This window comes from Lutra lutra, chromosome 12, assembly GCF_902655055.1.
Source record: "Lutra lutra chromosome 12, mLutLut1.2, whole genome shotgun sequence".
NCBI lineage: Eukaryota > Metazoa > Chordata > Mammalia > Carnivora > Mustelidae > Lutra > Lutra lutra.
In genome coordinates this window covers 66626797-66641674 of record NC_062289.1, presented here as the reverse complement: position 1 = coordinate 66641674, position 14878 = coordinate 66626797, and the positions used below count along the sequence as shown (strand labels likewise).

At 52.0% G+C, this 14878-nt stretch overlaps 1 protein-coding gene across 1 annotated transcript in view; it reads left to right on the top strand.

Annotated features, from left to right (window-relative positions):
* Positions 1–14878, top strand: part of BCR (BCR activator of RhoGEF and GTPase) — a 124973-nt gene that overhangs the window by 96374 nt on the left and 13721 nt on the right. Inside the window, 4 exon segments of the mRNA XM_047696930.1 lie at positions 1044–1148; positions 1742–1816; positions 5311–5408; positions 7220–7351. Coding sequence (XP_047552886.1) covers positions 1044–1148; positions 1742–1816; positions 5311–5408; positions 7220–7351 — 410 coding nt within the window.

Sequence of the window (14878 nt, the reverse complement as noted above, 5' to 3'; positions counted from 1 at the left end):
GCCTGCCCTGCCCCCTGGTCTCCCTCACCCCCCAGCAGGTGCTGATGCCAAAGAGGCCCTTGGCTGGACCCGCCCAGGCAGCCACACTGTGCTAGTCCCAGTGCTTGTCCAAGGGGCCAGCACTTGATCACTCTTAGGGTAGGGTGCTCACTCTTCTCTGGGATGGTCCCTTTCCTGGGTGCTTCCCTCACCTAGCAGTTACCACCTTCTCCTGAGCTCAGAGCTGCCCCTGGGCCTGTCTGGCAGGTTTCAGGAGTGGGAAGGCAGACCCTGCCACAAGTCCCAGGGCTGCCCCACTTGGGTCCTTCCTCTGCACCCCAGCTGTGTGGTTCGGGATTCCCAAGCTATCCTTGCTAAGAGGTTCCCAGGTGTGCTCCATGTGGCACTGTTTTGAGAGTGCCTGCAGAGAGAGCCAGGCTGAGCATGGTGTCGCAGGTGGGCTGGGAGCTCCACACACCTCTGCCCTGTCCTGAGCTCACATTCCTCCAGGCTTATCGTCCTTGCCTGTGCTGAGCCGTAACCACCCCCCACACACACACACACAGTGCCTGCTCTCCTTCCTGAGCTCGTGTCCCAGGTGTGCTTTTATAACCAAGGGACCCCAACCATTTGCAGCATGACAGCATCTGTTCCCTACTCAGCGCTGCAAAAGAAATCAGCCCCCTTTCCTCACCTGGTGGAGATCCAGGGACCCTTGCTGGCAGAGCTCAGGGCAGGGCTCTCCTGGGTGTCTGTGTGGAAAGATGCTCCAGGCCGCCCTCTCACAGTTGCCTTGTGGCTGTGCTTAGGTGGCAGGCCCGCTCTTGTGTTCCCAAGCCTTATGCTAATTCCTCCTGCCCTCCTAGCCCAGCCTCAGCCAAGGCCACGCCTTGCTTGGCCATTTACCCGCTCCTCTCTTGGGATCGCCCCCTCCTGGCCACCGCAGCTCATCACCCTGGTGAAGGTCTTGCGTGGGGACATCAGAGAACACCCTCTGGGTGTCCCCGGGGTCTGGGGAACCATGCAGGCTGGCTGGTTGATGCACCTGGTTTCTACCCTCTCAGGTTTCAAAAGCTTCTCGCTGACGTCCGTGGAGCTGCAGATGCTGACCAATTCGTGTGTCAAACTGCAGACCGTCCACAGCATTCCACTGACCATCAACAAAGAAGGTGGGCTGTCCTCCCAAGGGCTGCTGTCCCTTTCTGCTGTCAGCACTGTCTTTGGGACCATACGTTTCTCAAAGGAACGCCTGTGCTGCTAGGGGCTTGTCAGCCCCTTCCAGGAGTGGATGGGATGGGTCAGGGGTGGTCTGTCCCCAGCTGCTGGGTGGTTGAGGAGACACATGACTTTGTTCCTGGTCATATGACACATCTCAGGTCCTCTGTGCTCTGGGTCTGGCCCTGCTCCCCTGTCCTCCCTTTGGTCATGCTGCATTTTGTGTCCACTCATCCACATACTTATGTCTATTCATTCCTGCTCACGGGCACTTGGGATGTGCACACATCCCCTTCCTGTCCTGGGAACCTTATTACTCTTCACCTCAGTCACGGGTCTGCTATGCTGTCAACCCAACTCAGATCCTCAGGTCCCTGAGTCGGAGACTACAGTGGATATGTTTCTGGCTCATGACATCCCCTGGCCCCGAGCTGAGCAAATGGCCGTCACATGGTGCTCCCCTCGGGGGTTGGTTTTGAAGCAGAGCCTGTCACCTGCCTCCCTGTCTCAGGAGCATGGATGCTCACCTCTCTGCTCTCTTGCACAGATGATGAATCTCCCGGGCTGTACGGGTTCCTGAATGTCATCGTCCACTCCGCAATTGGCTTTAAGCAGAGTTCAAGTAAGTGATTGGTTTGGGGAGGAAGGGAGCAGGGCACTGACCTGGAGGCTGTGAGGAACCAGGGTCATGACTCAGATTATCGTCAGATGCCTTGGACCCTAAACCCTGTGAGGTCCTGTACAGGTTGGCACGCCTAGTGGACTGTTACCGGTCTCTGGTCCCTGGTCCCTGGACCAGATGTGCAAGCTGCTGAGCTGCCCCCTGCAGGCGGGTCTTGTAATTACAGGCACTGGGATCGGCTCCGGCAGGAGGCACGGCCTGGGTTCCAAGCTGTGGAAAGCTGGGCCTTGACCCAGCCAGCAGAGTAGATTTGGCTGCTGAGAGCTAAATGGATCCCCTTTTCCTCCCACCCCTCCGAGGTGGAGAGCGCCTTGCAGGTGCTCAGGCGGGGGCTGGTTGCTTTTCAATCTAGGACAGCACAGGCTGCACCCCCCAGCATGCCACTTCCTCGTGAGTCCTCGGGGGGCCCCTTGTAGGAGGATGCAGGACAGGGGCTGTGCTGCTGTGCTTTCCCACTGATGCTGCAAAGCTGAACGAGAAATCACCGACAAGCCACAGCCAAGAAGACAGAATTTACAAACTGTGTGTGTGTGTGTGTGTGTGTGTGTGTGTATACATGATACAGGACTTGTGTTCAGAGTATAAAGAACTCTGAGAACCGCAGTGCAAAGGACACAACCTAGTTTTTTAAAAATGAACAAAAAATTTGAATATACTTCACCAAAGAAATACAGGTCGCTAATTAGCACGTGAAAAGGTGTTCATGGTTGTAGGGAGATAGAAATTAAAACCACAGTGAGATCCCACTTCATACCCACCGAGATGGCGATAATCAAAAAGGTGCACAGTGACAAATGTCGGTGGGAGTGTGGAGAAATTGAAACCCTCAGGCCCTCTGCTGGTGGGGATGTGAAAGGGTTCAGCCTGGAACCTGGAAGACAGTTTGGCGGTTTCTTAAAAAGTTAAACACACCTCTACCGTGTGACCCAGCAGCCCTGCTTTTAAGTATTTACTCTAGAGAGATGCGCGCGTGTTCACATAAAACACGCCATGTTCATCCACGTGACGGAGCGTCGCTCAGCAGTAGAAAGGTACAGAGTACTGATAAAGGCAACCACGGGGATGAATCGAAAGAGAATTATTCCTAGCAAGACACCTGATTCAAAAGACTACATGTCATATCATTCTGCTTGTCAGAAATTTTGAGAAAATCACCATTTGGAGACGGAAAGCTTGGCAGGGGTTTCCTGGGGCTCATGGTGGGAGGAGACTTGTCTGCCGTTGAACCCAAGGGGCCTTTTTGGAGAGAGGGCAGTGTCCTAAAACAGTGGCAGTGCTGTTTGCACGTGTTTAAATTTTTTGAAAATCCCCAAACTTGTAACAGATGGGTTCTGTAGTATGCAGATTATAGCTCCATAAAGTCATCACACAGATGTGATTGTTCCCCTGGGCGCACCGGCCTCACACCCCCCTCACATAAATGCTGGTGTTTTTAAGGGTTCCATATAGGCCTTCACTATAAATACTCCCTCCTTCCTGCGACCAGGGACCTTTCCATCAACAGCGCATATGATGCCTAGCTCCTTCCTCTCCATCCCCACTCTGCTCTCCTGGGCCCCTCTGTTATCTTTCCATCTGGGTCCTCAGCATCCCACACTCCAAACTCCACATTCCCACAGTGACCCTGTTGCTCGGGCCCCTAAACTTGTTCCTCTTATGTCCTGCCCCAGTGAGAAGTGCCACCGTCCACCCCATGGCCAGGCCAAAAACCACCGTGTGGTTTACTGGCCATATCCGTAAGATAACATTCCCCATCAGTGAAATTTCATTGTTACCTCTGGCCCCCTGCCCCAGCCTTCTTCTGACACTGGCAGTGGCCTTGCTGCTGGTCCTTACCTGTACTCCCCCTATGCCCCACAATTCTCCCAGCACGGAGCTGTTTGTAGTGCCCTCCCCCCGCACCCGCCCCGGGCCTGCAGCACCATGTGCCCGTTAGGTTGGTAAGCTCAAACTGCACAGGTGATAGGCACTTCCTCCAGCTCCACCCCTCTGTATGCATCCTCGTCTTGGTGGTCATGGTCCATTCACCTCTGCCCAGGTCACCAGCTGTAGGGCTTTGCTCACATAGAGGCTGTAGTCAGGGTTTGGCAGGGGGCCAAGTGAACACATTCTGAGAGCTGCTGGTTCGGTTGCACTATGGGGTGGAATCATTGCATGAAGTGCTGGGACTCCATGCTGGCTGCTGGTGTGTTGTTGTTGTTGTTTTTTAAGATTTTATTTATTTATTTGACAGAGAGAGATCACAAGTAGACAGAAAGGCAGGCAGAGAGAGAGAGAGGGAAGCAGGCTCCCTGCTGAGCAGAGAGCCCGATGCGGGACTCAATCCCAGGACCCTGAGACCATGACCTGAGCCGAAGGCAGCGGCTTAACCCACTGAGCCACCCAGGCGCCCTGGTGTGTTGTTTTAAAAAGAAAATTAAGGGGGCCCCTGGGTGGCTCCACTGGTTGGGCATCTGCCTTCAGTTCAGGTCCTGATTCTGGAGTCACAGGATCGAAGCCTGTGTCAGGCTCCCTGCAGTGGGACATCTTGCTTCTCCCTCTCCTCTCCCTCTGCTTCTCCCCCCGCTCAAGCTCTCTTCCTCTCACTCACTCACCCTCTCTCTCTCAAATAAATAAATAAAATCTTAAAAAAAAAAAAAAAAAAAGAAAAGAAAATGAAAGCCATTTTCCCCTGATTTTGAAAATGTCCAGGAACAAGAATTTCTGTCTCCTTCAAGGGTCCTTTCAGTTGGACTAAGAATCAGATTGACAGGAGACCAACTAACAAGAGAAAATTAATAGCGTTTAAACAGGAAATCGACATGGACTTGGAAATTACAGAGCTGGTTAGGCAAAATGAGGCATATATGTCATTCTGAACTAAGGAGAAGGGCATAGGGGTCTGGGAGTTCAAAGGACAGGAATGCACATGACAGGGCAATAAGAATAGATATTTGGGGATGCCCAGGTGGCTCATTTGGTTAAGTATCTGTCAGGGTCCTGGGATCGAGTCCCGTATCAGGTTCCCTGCTCATCGAGGAGCCTACTTCTCCCTCTGCCTGCCAGCCTGGAAACTTTACTTGGTAAGTTTCCTACTTGTGCGCTCGCTTACTCCCCCTCACACACAAATAAATAAAATCTTAACAACAACAACAAAAAGTTTGCCCTGCCATACCGGTGGGTCACTCAGATAAAATTTATCTCTGCTCATAACCCTTATTTTGAGAATCCCCCCTCCCCAATCTAGATTCTTCTGTATAGTTAAGGAAAGGGCAAAAGTTTCTCTTCAGCCCATAGAGTCTTAATTACCTTCAGCTCAGAGTAATCTCCATGTCACAGTGGCCTATCTTGGGGCAGCCTGCCCTTGGCCCCCTACAAAAAATAACCCCTGCTGTCATAGAAAATGCGGGTAATGTGGAAAAGCGGGTCACCTTCCCTGTGTTGTCCTTCCGCAGATCTGTACTGCACCCTGGAGGTGGACTCCTTTGGTTATTTTGTGAATAAAGCCAAGACACGCGTTTACAGAGACACAACGGAGCCCAACTGGAATGAGGTAAGCTACTACTTCCAGATAACTTCTTGAGCACTGGCCCTGGCAGGCAGGCCAGGATCTTGTCCCTGTGGAGAGTCTGAACCACCCCCCTCCCCCACCCCCGGGTCTCCCTAATGGCTTCCCATCTCCCGAGGCCCTGCCACAGCCAGCATTCCACCAGCATGCCAGGAATCTCCTGGGAGGAGGGGGGCTAGTCCAAGAGATTTTATCTCTGTTCCTGAGAATCCAACCCCCCCCACACACATACATCACAAAGAACCAGCCTGGAGAAGCTTTTGGAAAACAAACTTAAAAGGGCAGTTTTGTGCTGCCTTTGTTACTGCTTAGTGTTTACTTGGTAAGTTTCCATAGCATTTTTCCTTGGAAATTGGAATGAGCCCTGTGACCCTCTTTGTTTCTGGAAGCCTGGGACTCTCCCAGCCGGGGATGCGGTAGGGACCTGATTTGCCTGTCAGGTAGTTTGCTGTTCTGTTCTCCTTCACTTTGGAGAGCTGTTGTGTTAACTAGCTTACTGTCTTGCCTTGAGCCTTTAGGAGTATAGGAATGATTACAGAGTGGTTAATATTGACGAACCCCCCCAGATCTGTGAGAATGCCATTTCTCAGTTTCTGGAGCAGCTGTGGCCCTCAAAGGCTTCATGCTTAAAGATATGGGTGGGGACACACCACGCAACCCCCTTGCAGAAAAAGCAGCTAAGTCTGACCTGGCTGCCCGGTCCACCTCAGGTCGTGTGGCTCGTAGAGCCGTGGGGCCAAGCCCCCAGCTCTCCTTTCTTGGTGTCCCCTACTCTGATCATCAGACTTGATCCCTTAGCAGATCTGGGGGAATGAGGAGCCCACAGGATTGACCAGGCATGATAGCTCTGGGCATCCCTGCAGAAAGGGTGGTGGCTTTTGTGGCAAGGGAGCAGCATAGCCACGTGGAACCACCAAAGGCTTTGCCAGGAGCAAGAGGGCTGTGACTGACAGGGGTAGTGAGGGAGGGGTCCTGGACACAGCACAAAGGGTTCAGGTGTGAGCCAGCGGTGGAGGCTCAAAGAACCAAGGCACGAGGGTTCCAGACCAGCAGGTCACCTGGTGGCCAGCCTGGGGGTACGTCCGGATCGTCCAGGGGTGTTACGTGTTCCCAGCACACGCGCCCTCCCCACCCCCATGCAGGCTCAGAAATCTCTCCTTTTTTCTTTTCTGTCACCCTCTTTTCCATTTCCCCACCACGACCCTGTGCTGGCAACAGCACTGGTGTGAAACGCAGAATTTACTGAAGGTATCCTGAGGTGATGGAGGAGAAAGTTAACACAGCTCCAAAGCCTACAGAAGGAGTTCTTTCGTCTCCTCTGTCACCTCTCTGGGGCAATTTTTTTTTTCCCCTTTCAAATACATTGATTTTTTTAGAGCAGCTTTAGGTCCAGAGCAGAAAGGACAGAGATTTGCCATAGAACCCAGTCCCCAAACATGCAGAGCCTTCCCCACTAATCAGTGATTCTAACTGACACATCATTATCACCCAGAGTCCACAGAAAACTGCATTTGTGACCAACACCCCTGAGCTTCTGGTGCAGGTGCTGTGGGGACTGCCCTTTGACATTCTGGCTTTAAGAGTTTCGATTAGATGTTAGAGGCATTCAGAGCTTCCAGAAGCATCCAGGCTGGACCACAAGGGGGCACTCACAGGGAAGTAGCTTCTGAGGGTCTTCATTGCAGAACTAAAGTGGAGAGGGTCTTGAGGCATGGATCCTTCTGGGGCAGTAAGGAACCCACTGGACTTCCCTTCCCCCAACAATGAGGGACTTTCCTTCTTTCTTGGGACTTCAGGAATTTGAGATTGAGCTGGAAGGCTCCCAGACCTTGAGGATACTGTGCTATGAAAAGTGTTACAACAAAACGAAGATCACCAAGGAGGACGGCGAGAGCACAGACAGGATCATGGGCAAGGGCCAGGTCCAGGTGAGGCCTTCCCGCTCCTCTGCTTCCTGCAGAGTCCCTCTGCCCACCACTGTGTCCAGCACACCCTCGTACACCTGCCCCTGGGCTGGCCCATACCCTCTGCCGGATGCTCGCCATTCTTTTCCCAGTTGACCTGGGACAAGAGATGGTTCAACTCCAGGGATCAAGGGCAGGTGCTCCCAGACTTGGAGAGGGACTGTCACAGGTCCTTTCCTGCTCATCTCTCTGTTTGAGTGTCTGTCATGCCCCATCTTGTCCCCAAAGGAAGTTCAGTTTGGCTTGTTCTCACAGCCTGGGCTTCAGTTCCTCCACGGCCTTGTGTTTCCTGGGCCTCACCTGTGCAGTTCTACATGCCAATAGAGGAAGCCCTGATATCTGTGTTCCTTATGGCCTCTTACCAAACCCGGCCAAGCAGGTTCCTCCCTGCCCTGCCCTGGGCACCAACTGCTCCAGCTCCTCTCCTATCCTCCCACCCTCCCCTCTGGTAAAGCCTCCAGCAGGAGTGGGCTGGGCACTCCAGGTGTTGTGGTAGGAGGAGGCTGTCCACAAAGCCCCACCTCTCTTCCTGAGGGCAGGACATTGCTTTTGTGCTGAAATTCTGAGCAGCATGGATGAAGGAGAGGGAGAGTGACTCACCCCTGAGTAATTTTGTCTTCTTGGGAGGGAGCACATATGTTCATCCTTCAGAAGAGAGCAAGTCCTCACTTAGCTCCAGACCCCTTCTCTGTTTTGCCCGGTTCTCAGGTTCTGGTTCCCTAGGTTTTCATGGCTGTCTACTTTCCTACCTTGGAAGCTTATTAGGGAATTCATTGGCTCAGGGCCTCCAGGGACCCCCTCATACCCTGTACCTGAGACCAGGTCTAGAAGCAAAAATGCTCCTCTGACTGCCTTGTATGTGACCTCTCCCCCCACCCCAAAACCTACCTTCCAGCAGACACCACCCTGTAGCCCACACCTTCCCAGGAGAGCCGGCCCAGGGCCTCAGCCACCCCCCACAGAAAGGAACTGGGGCTGGACCGGCCTGGGGCAACCGTCCAACAAGTCCACTAAGGTTTGGGATGCACACTGGGGATCAGTGGGGTGGCCTTGCCCAGCACAGGAAAAGCGGGATTCTTGGCCCCTTTCTCAGATGGTGTAACTGGGGCACAGGGGCCCCCAAACAGACCAGGTTGGGCTACTCACCATTGATAAAATCCAAAGGCAGAGAGACGAGAGGTAGTGAGACAAGAAAGGGATTTACTTCAGTGAGGCCACCACTGGGAAGACAGCAGGCCAGTGTCTCAAAGACTGTCTCCAAAATGCTAAAAATACCTGCAGGTTTACAGAAGGAAAGTGTGGGACTAAGGTCGGTGGGTGCCTGCAGATGGGCAGTGAAGGTCAGGTGGAGCACTGTCTTGGGGTCAGTCACGTGGGGTCTTGCTGAAGTCAGGGCAGTCCTCACTGCTTGAGGGGAGGGCTGTGGTTCTCATCACAGGATCCTTTGCCCGCAGGGTCTTTCGCCTGAGTTAAGAGATAAGCTGGAAAGAAGAACAGAGTCAGGAAGCACTGACTGAGGTTGAAATGGAGGTGGTTGAAATGCTTTGTCAGTGGGCATGGTCTTTGAGGGTCTACGGCTGGTCCAGGGCCAGCTGGTGGATGTCCTGCGCAGGGGTCCTATTGTGGCTTGGTTGCTGAGGGAGAAGCGTATGGTTCTTCCTTGCTCCCCGTCAGCCTGATAAACCGTTAAGCCAGTTGTAGGGGTCCTGGTAGCGAAGGGCTTCTGAATGGAAGAAGGAGAAATGCAAGCTGGTGCTTTTCAGCTCTTCCACTTTTGGGGTCCTGTCCAGGGATCTCTGACAAGCCAGGTCCGTTCCCCAACCAGAGTCACCCCCCGTGAGCTGGACACGGGTCCCGTGTTGATGGAGGCATGCACCGACTGCGAAGTTGGGGTGATGTCTGGGGGCTGGCTCGCATGCTCAGTGCAGACCCTCACCACTCTGCAGCTCAAGTGCATTGACTCCCCAGTGTCCTTGAGATCCAACCCCATATTTCCACATAGGTCTTATTCACTGTCTTGGCTCAACAGAGAGTCCCATGGATTGAGTCAGCCACTTCAAGGGACTCTACTCCTTTTAATGGATACAGACTTATTTTCCAGATTTTGCTGTTCTGGGAGCATGCTGGGGCTGGACATCTTTGAGGACTGACGTGTTTTGGCACCTAGTGGGCAACGGTCACAGCTCTGGCCCTTTGAGTTTTCAGGCTGTACTCTGCTGCTCAGCAACTAATGTGTTGCCCTTGCTCGCCCTCCCTTCTCCCTCTCCATAGTTGCATCTGCCCCCAGCCCGGGCGTCCATCCCGTACACCCATTCCCTGACCCCCGTCTTGCAGAGAGCCCCAAGGCAAGCTGAGGATGCAGATGGGCTGGTTGTCTGGCTCCTTTTTTAAGTCCTTCTGAAAGACTAAGGGAGGCCCAGATTCCACCAACCTTTCACTCGATTCATCCAAATCCTCCAATGCTAGAGTCCCAGGGGTGGTAGGATTTGAACCAGGGCCTCTGAGCACTGTCACTGGGTAATCGGGTGTCTCAGTGGAAAAGAGAAAAGAAAGGATATTCATCCTCTTCTCGTACTGTGTTGAGCCGTCTGTGGAAACCCTTTGCCATGATACTACTGGATATAAACAAAATATTCTTTTATGAGCACAGCCTCTGCTCTTGGACACACTAGGGGTGCCAGGTAAGCTCCCCGCCCTGTCCTGGGGAAGAAAAGAGCAGCGGGGTTGTGGGGGCTGGCTTGGGACATCTCTGAGGTGCTCTGGGGGGTGCTTCTCAGCAAACACTTTCCCTTTCTGTTTCTTCTGGTAGGCAACAAAGGACAGGCGTGGACTCTGCTTAAAAAAAAAAAAAAAAAAAGAAAAGAAAAAGATCGTGCCTGACCTTGTTAGAACACTTGACTGTATTCAGCAGGATGCAAGTATAGGGACCCTGCAGTGAGGTTTTGCAGCAGGGGAGAGAAATGGAGCCCAACTCTGAATGTGACAGGGAGAGAGCGAATTTATAGCCAAGAAGCAGGGTGTGGGGGGATTGTTGGTTGGAAGCTACTGAAGGGAAACATCAGGGGTAAGGGGGGATTCTGGCTAAATCAACCTAACGGGTTCCTTGCTGAAAGGAGGCCAGGGCAATCAGACATTACCCAGAGGTGATGGGGGGTGAGGAATCTGGTCACTTGTTGAAGGTCATCAGCTATCAAAGATATCAGGGGGTGGTTTTTGCTAAAATTGAGCACTTGGGGACATTCCCAAGAACAAGGTCTAGTTGGAAAACAACTCAGAGCAGCCTGCCTGGTGTGGCCCAAGGGAAACCCTCTGTCCACTCCCTCAGCCCCAGTGCACCTCCTGGGAGCTGGGGCAAGTCACCACTGCCTGCATAAATGTATTTCCTCCCGTGTAAACTGGAGCCGGTTGCCATGGAGCCGGCCGTGGGGGTCTTCAGTGGCCGCTGCTGCTATTATTACTCAATGTCGTCACTGTTGGTGGAAGAAGGCGGGCTCTGGCTCTGTTTCTGCTTCCACGGAAGAGCTGAGTGAGTGGGAAGCCTGGCCAGCCAACATTGGCCAGGAAGGAATCCCAGCATGACGCAAGGTCCGTTTGTGACTTACACGGAGTAGGCAGTGGCTGGCCCTGCCCCTGGAGACCCCCATTCCTGGTGGGGCCTGTTTACAAGCCAGCATCCCATGGAGCAAGAAGGCAGGAAGTCAGAGGAAGAGCGGTGATGGCCCCCTGTGTCCCTCAACTACCCCAGATACTGTTTTCTGAGTGGGGCTTTTCCCAGCAATATCAGGCCCCTTCCAAGTATGCCACATGGGAGGGACATAGAGCCCTGCCCACCCCATTGCTGGGGGTCCGGGGAGGGGGGTTGGGAATAGCATGGCCTTCCCCCACCCAAGTGTTACCCCCCCGCGCATATGTACATTGATTGAAAAGTTGAGTGTAAAGCCCTTTCTGTGAGATGGAGAAGGTGCAGCACCCCAGGAGTGTCTACGGGGGGCCAGGGAGAAGTCCGAGCTGGCTAGGAGGGCAGAGGCACAGGCGCCTCTGAGGGGCGAGGGATGGAAATCAAGTATCCAGCAAAGCTGCTCACACACCTGTCTGGGCAGAAGATGTCGGAGTCATCTGGGGAGCTGGGTCCCAATTTCCTGGGGCTTGATCGGGCTCCCTTTCCTCTTCCACGTGGTACTGATGAGCTGAGGGTTCAGGAACCACCGGTCTGAGTCTCAAGTTTCAGCCCTGCTCTTCAGATGGCTGGCCAGATCCCCACTTCCCCTCCTAAACAATGGCATTTCCACAAGATGAGGATGGAGGGCTCCCCCTCCTAAGCCCAGGATGGGTGAGTTGGTTTGTTCACAACATCAGGCCATCCCAGAGAAAAAGGCAGAAGGATGAAGTGTAGAACAGGGACACAGCCCTGGGGGCGCCAGCTGTTCAAGAAAGAGTCAGAGACGCAAACCTGAGCCCTCACGTGCAGACAGGTGCACAGGGCCCCGCTGATAGTGTTCCCTGAGTCTGAGCAAGCAAAGCCATCCCTGTCCTATCAGCAGACACCAAGAGCCCGCTGTGCCGCCCTAGTGATCAAGGGCCTCCTGCATGTCAGGCCCCAGGGACCCCGAGAACAAGAAGACATGTGCCCCTATGTTTCACGGAGCGGAGAGTCTCAGGAAGGAAGGAAGCTGCAGATGTGCTGAGAGCCAGAGCAGGCCATGACCTGGGGGGCTGCGTGGCTTGGATGGTGCAGTTATTTTGGCGGGGGGGTCAGAGGACAGGGAAATCTTCACTGAGTTGGGGTCACTGGGTCTGGGGCTTCAGGGGAAGGATTTTCCCAGGTGGAAATGTCAAACGTCCTATGCTCTGAGCTGAGCAGGAGCACAGGACTGATGAGATTGCATCAAAGCCCAGAGAAATTGGAGCCTTGCAGTTATTAGGAAGTCCTTCTTTCCATCTTTCCCTGCTCTCTCCTCCTTTTGCTGATTTTCTGTTGCTAAACCCCCTCCACACTGTTTCTTCTCAGTGATTAACTTATATCAAACCCTAGAGTTTTGTCTTCTCCCATTTCTCCTGGTATTTTGTGTGTCTCGCTGGGCTCACCACTCATTCCAGTGGGATCATCAGAGATGTTTTTTCTAACATTTTTTCTGAGTCTTGGATGAGATTGGGGCCTCGGGGTTCTGGTTTGACCCTCACTTTGTTTGAAGCTTTGTTTGAAGCTAGTGCTTGGGGTGGCCATATGTGGGTTCCCAAACTCTGCCGGCCCAAGTTGCTTGCCTCGTGAGTGGAAACCCGGTTGGATACAGACCAACAGGTCCAGCTGTGCCCCCCTTCTGGGGGTGCCCTGACACCCATGCTCCAGCCCTCACCAGGACCTTACCGTGAGGTCTTACTATGAGGTCTTTCTGCTCACAGGCATCTCCTCCTTTGCCCCCAGCAGCTGTGTGAATGTGGGGACACCACTAGCACTTGTACACGCATGACAGCCTGAACATGGAAGGCACCGAAAGTGTCCATTAGCTGGTGGGTCCTTAAACCAACTGTGGTATATCCATACGGAAAAATACGATGCAGCCATAACAGGAAGGACCTTCAGATACACGCTTCATGGGTGGACTATGAGGACATTGTATTAAGTAAAATAAGTCTTGGGACGCCTGGGTGGCTCAGTTGGTTGAGCAGCTGCCTTCGGCTCGGGTCATGATCCCGGCTTCCTGGGATCGAGTCCCACATCGGGCTCTCTGCTCATCGGGGAGCCTGCTTCTCCCTCTGCCTGCCATTCTGTCTGCCTGTGCTCGCTCTCTCTCCCTCTCTCTCTCTGACAAATAAATAAATAAAATCTTAAAAAAAATAAAATAAAATAAAATAAGTCAGCCCAGAAAAGAATGAGTGACCTGGGATTCCACTTACAGGAGCTACCTAGAACCAGTGAACTCCTAGGGACTGAGAATAGAACAGAGGTTCCCAGGGGCTGAGAGGGGGGTGAAAATGGGGAGTTACTGCTTCACGGGGATGGTGTTTGGGATGATGATGAAGTTTTGGCGATAGATGGTGGTGGTGATTACACAACATTGGGGATGTGCTTAATGCTACTGAATTGTGAACTTAAAAATGGTTCATTTTATGTTATATATATATATATATATATATATATATACACAGACACATATATATGTGTGTATATTTTTTAATCTCTAATATTTATAATGTATAATATTTTATGTTATCTATTATATATTTTATAATATATAATCATTAATGGTTATAATATATAATGGTTAATGGTTTAATATATAATGGTTAATATATAAAATATATATTTTATAATATATAATATATATGTTACATATATATATATTTTTTTTTAAACTTCCAATTTTTAAAGAGTTAGCATGTCCACAGGGTGATGGGATGGACGTGATAGCCCAGACTCAGCGACTTGCGTCCTTCATGAAATCCCCCACCACCAGAGGGACAGTCAGCCCCTGCGGCATGGTGGGGAAGCCACCTTCGGGAGGCTCAGCACCCTCACCCAGAAGAGGGCAGGTGTCTGTCACCCAGCAATGCCAAGAGACAGATGTTCAGTCTGTGCCAACACGTGTTGTAATCCATGTATATGAAAAATGTTTATGTCCTATATCTCATATACCCGTGTCTTGATACGGAGGTACCACAGCAAATGAAAAAGACGAAAGCCCTGTGCTTGGGGCCTGTACGAGAGGCAGACATCAGCGAAAGTGAAAATAAGAGCTGTGGTCAGGCAGGCAGAAGATGGGGTTTGGGGAAGATGTGGTTTTCAGTCAGCTGGTTGGGGAGAGCAGATACTGTTAGAGAGGAACCAAGAGACCCAGCCTTTCATCACCAAACCACACAACGGCCCATCCACACAGACACTCAGCACGCTATGGCATCGTGCTATTGGGCAGAGGGATACCTTCCCGGGTGCCTGTGGGGGGCTGGGGGTTGCTCAGAGATGAATGAGATACAGCCCCTGTTGTGGGTAAATGAGCAAGGGGAGAAACCCGTGTCATCTCTGAAACTGTCTGGGAGAGGTCCAAAGTGTCTCTTGTACCAGACACATAAAACGGGTAAGATTGTGTTTAATAAACTTATGAGGAAGATTTTAGGCTTTAAAAGCTATGAACATGTAAAAACATGTGAGCAAATCCTTCTTGTCCAGATTCCCCAAGATTTGCCCTCAAGAAGCGTACCTCTGTCCCGGTGAAGAAAGTGTGGCCATGTGACCTGGGACCTCCTTGCTCTATTGTAATCCATTCTGGGAGCCTAGATCTTATTTTCTAAAACTAGCATGACATACAGTACCTCCATCTTAAGTATACAATTCAGTCATTTTTAGTAAATTTACAGAGTTGTATAACTCTCACCAACAATCCAATTTTAGAATATTTCCATCCCCCCAAAACCATTTCATCATTCCCATTTATAATGGCCCACCGTTCTTACCCGCAGACCCAGGCTGATCTGCTTTTTTGTCTACAGATTTGC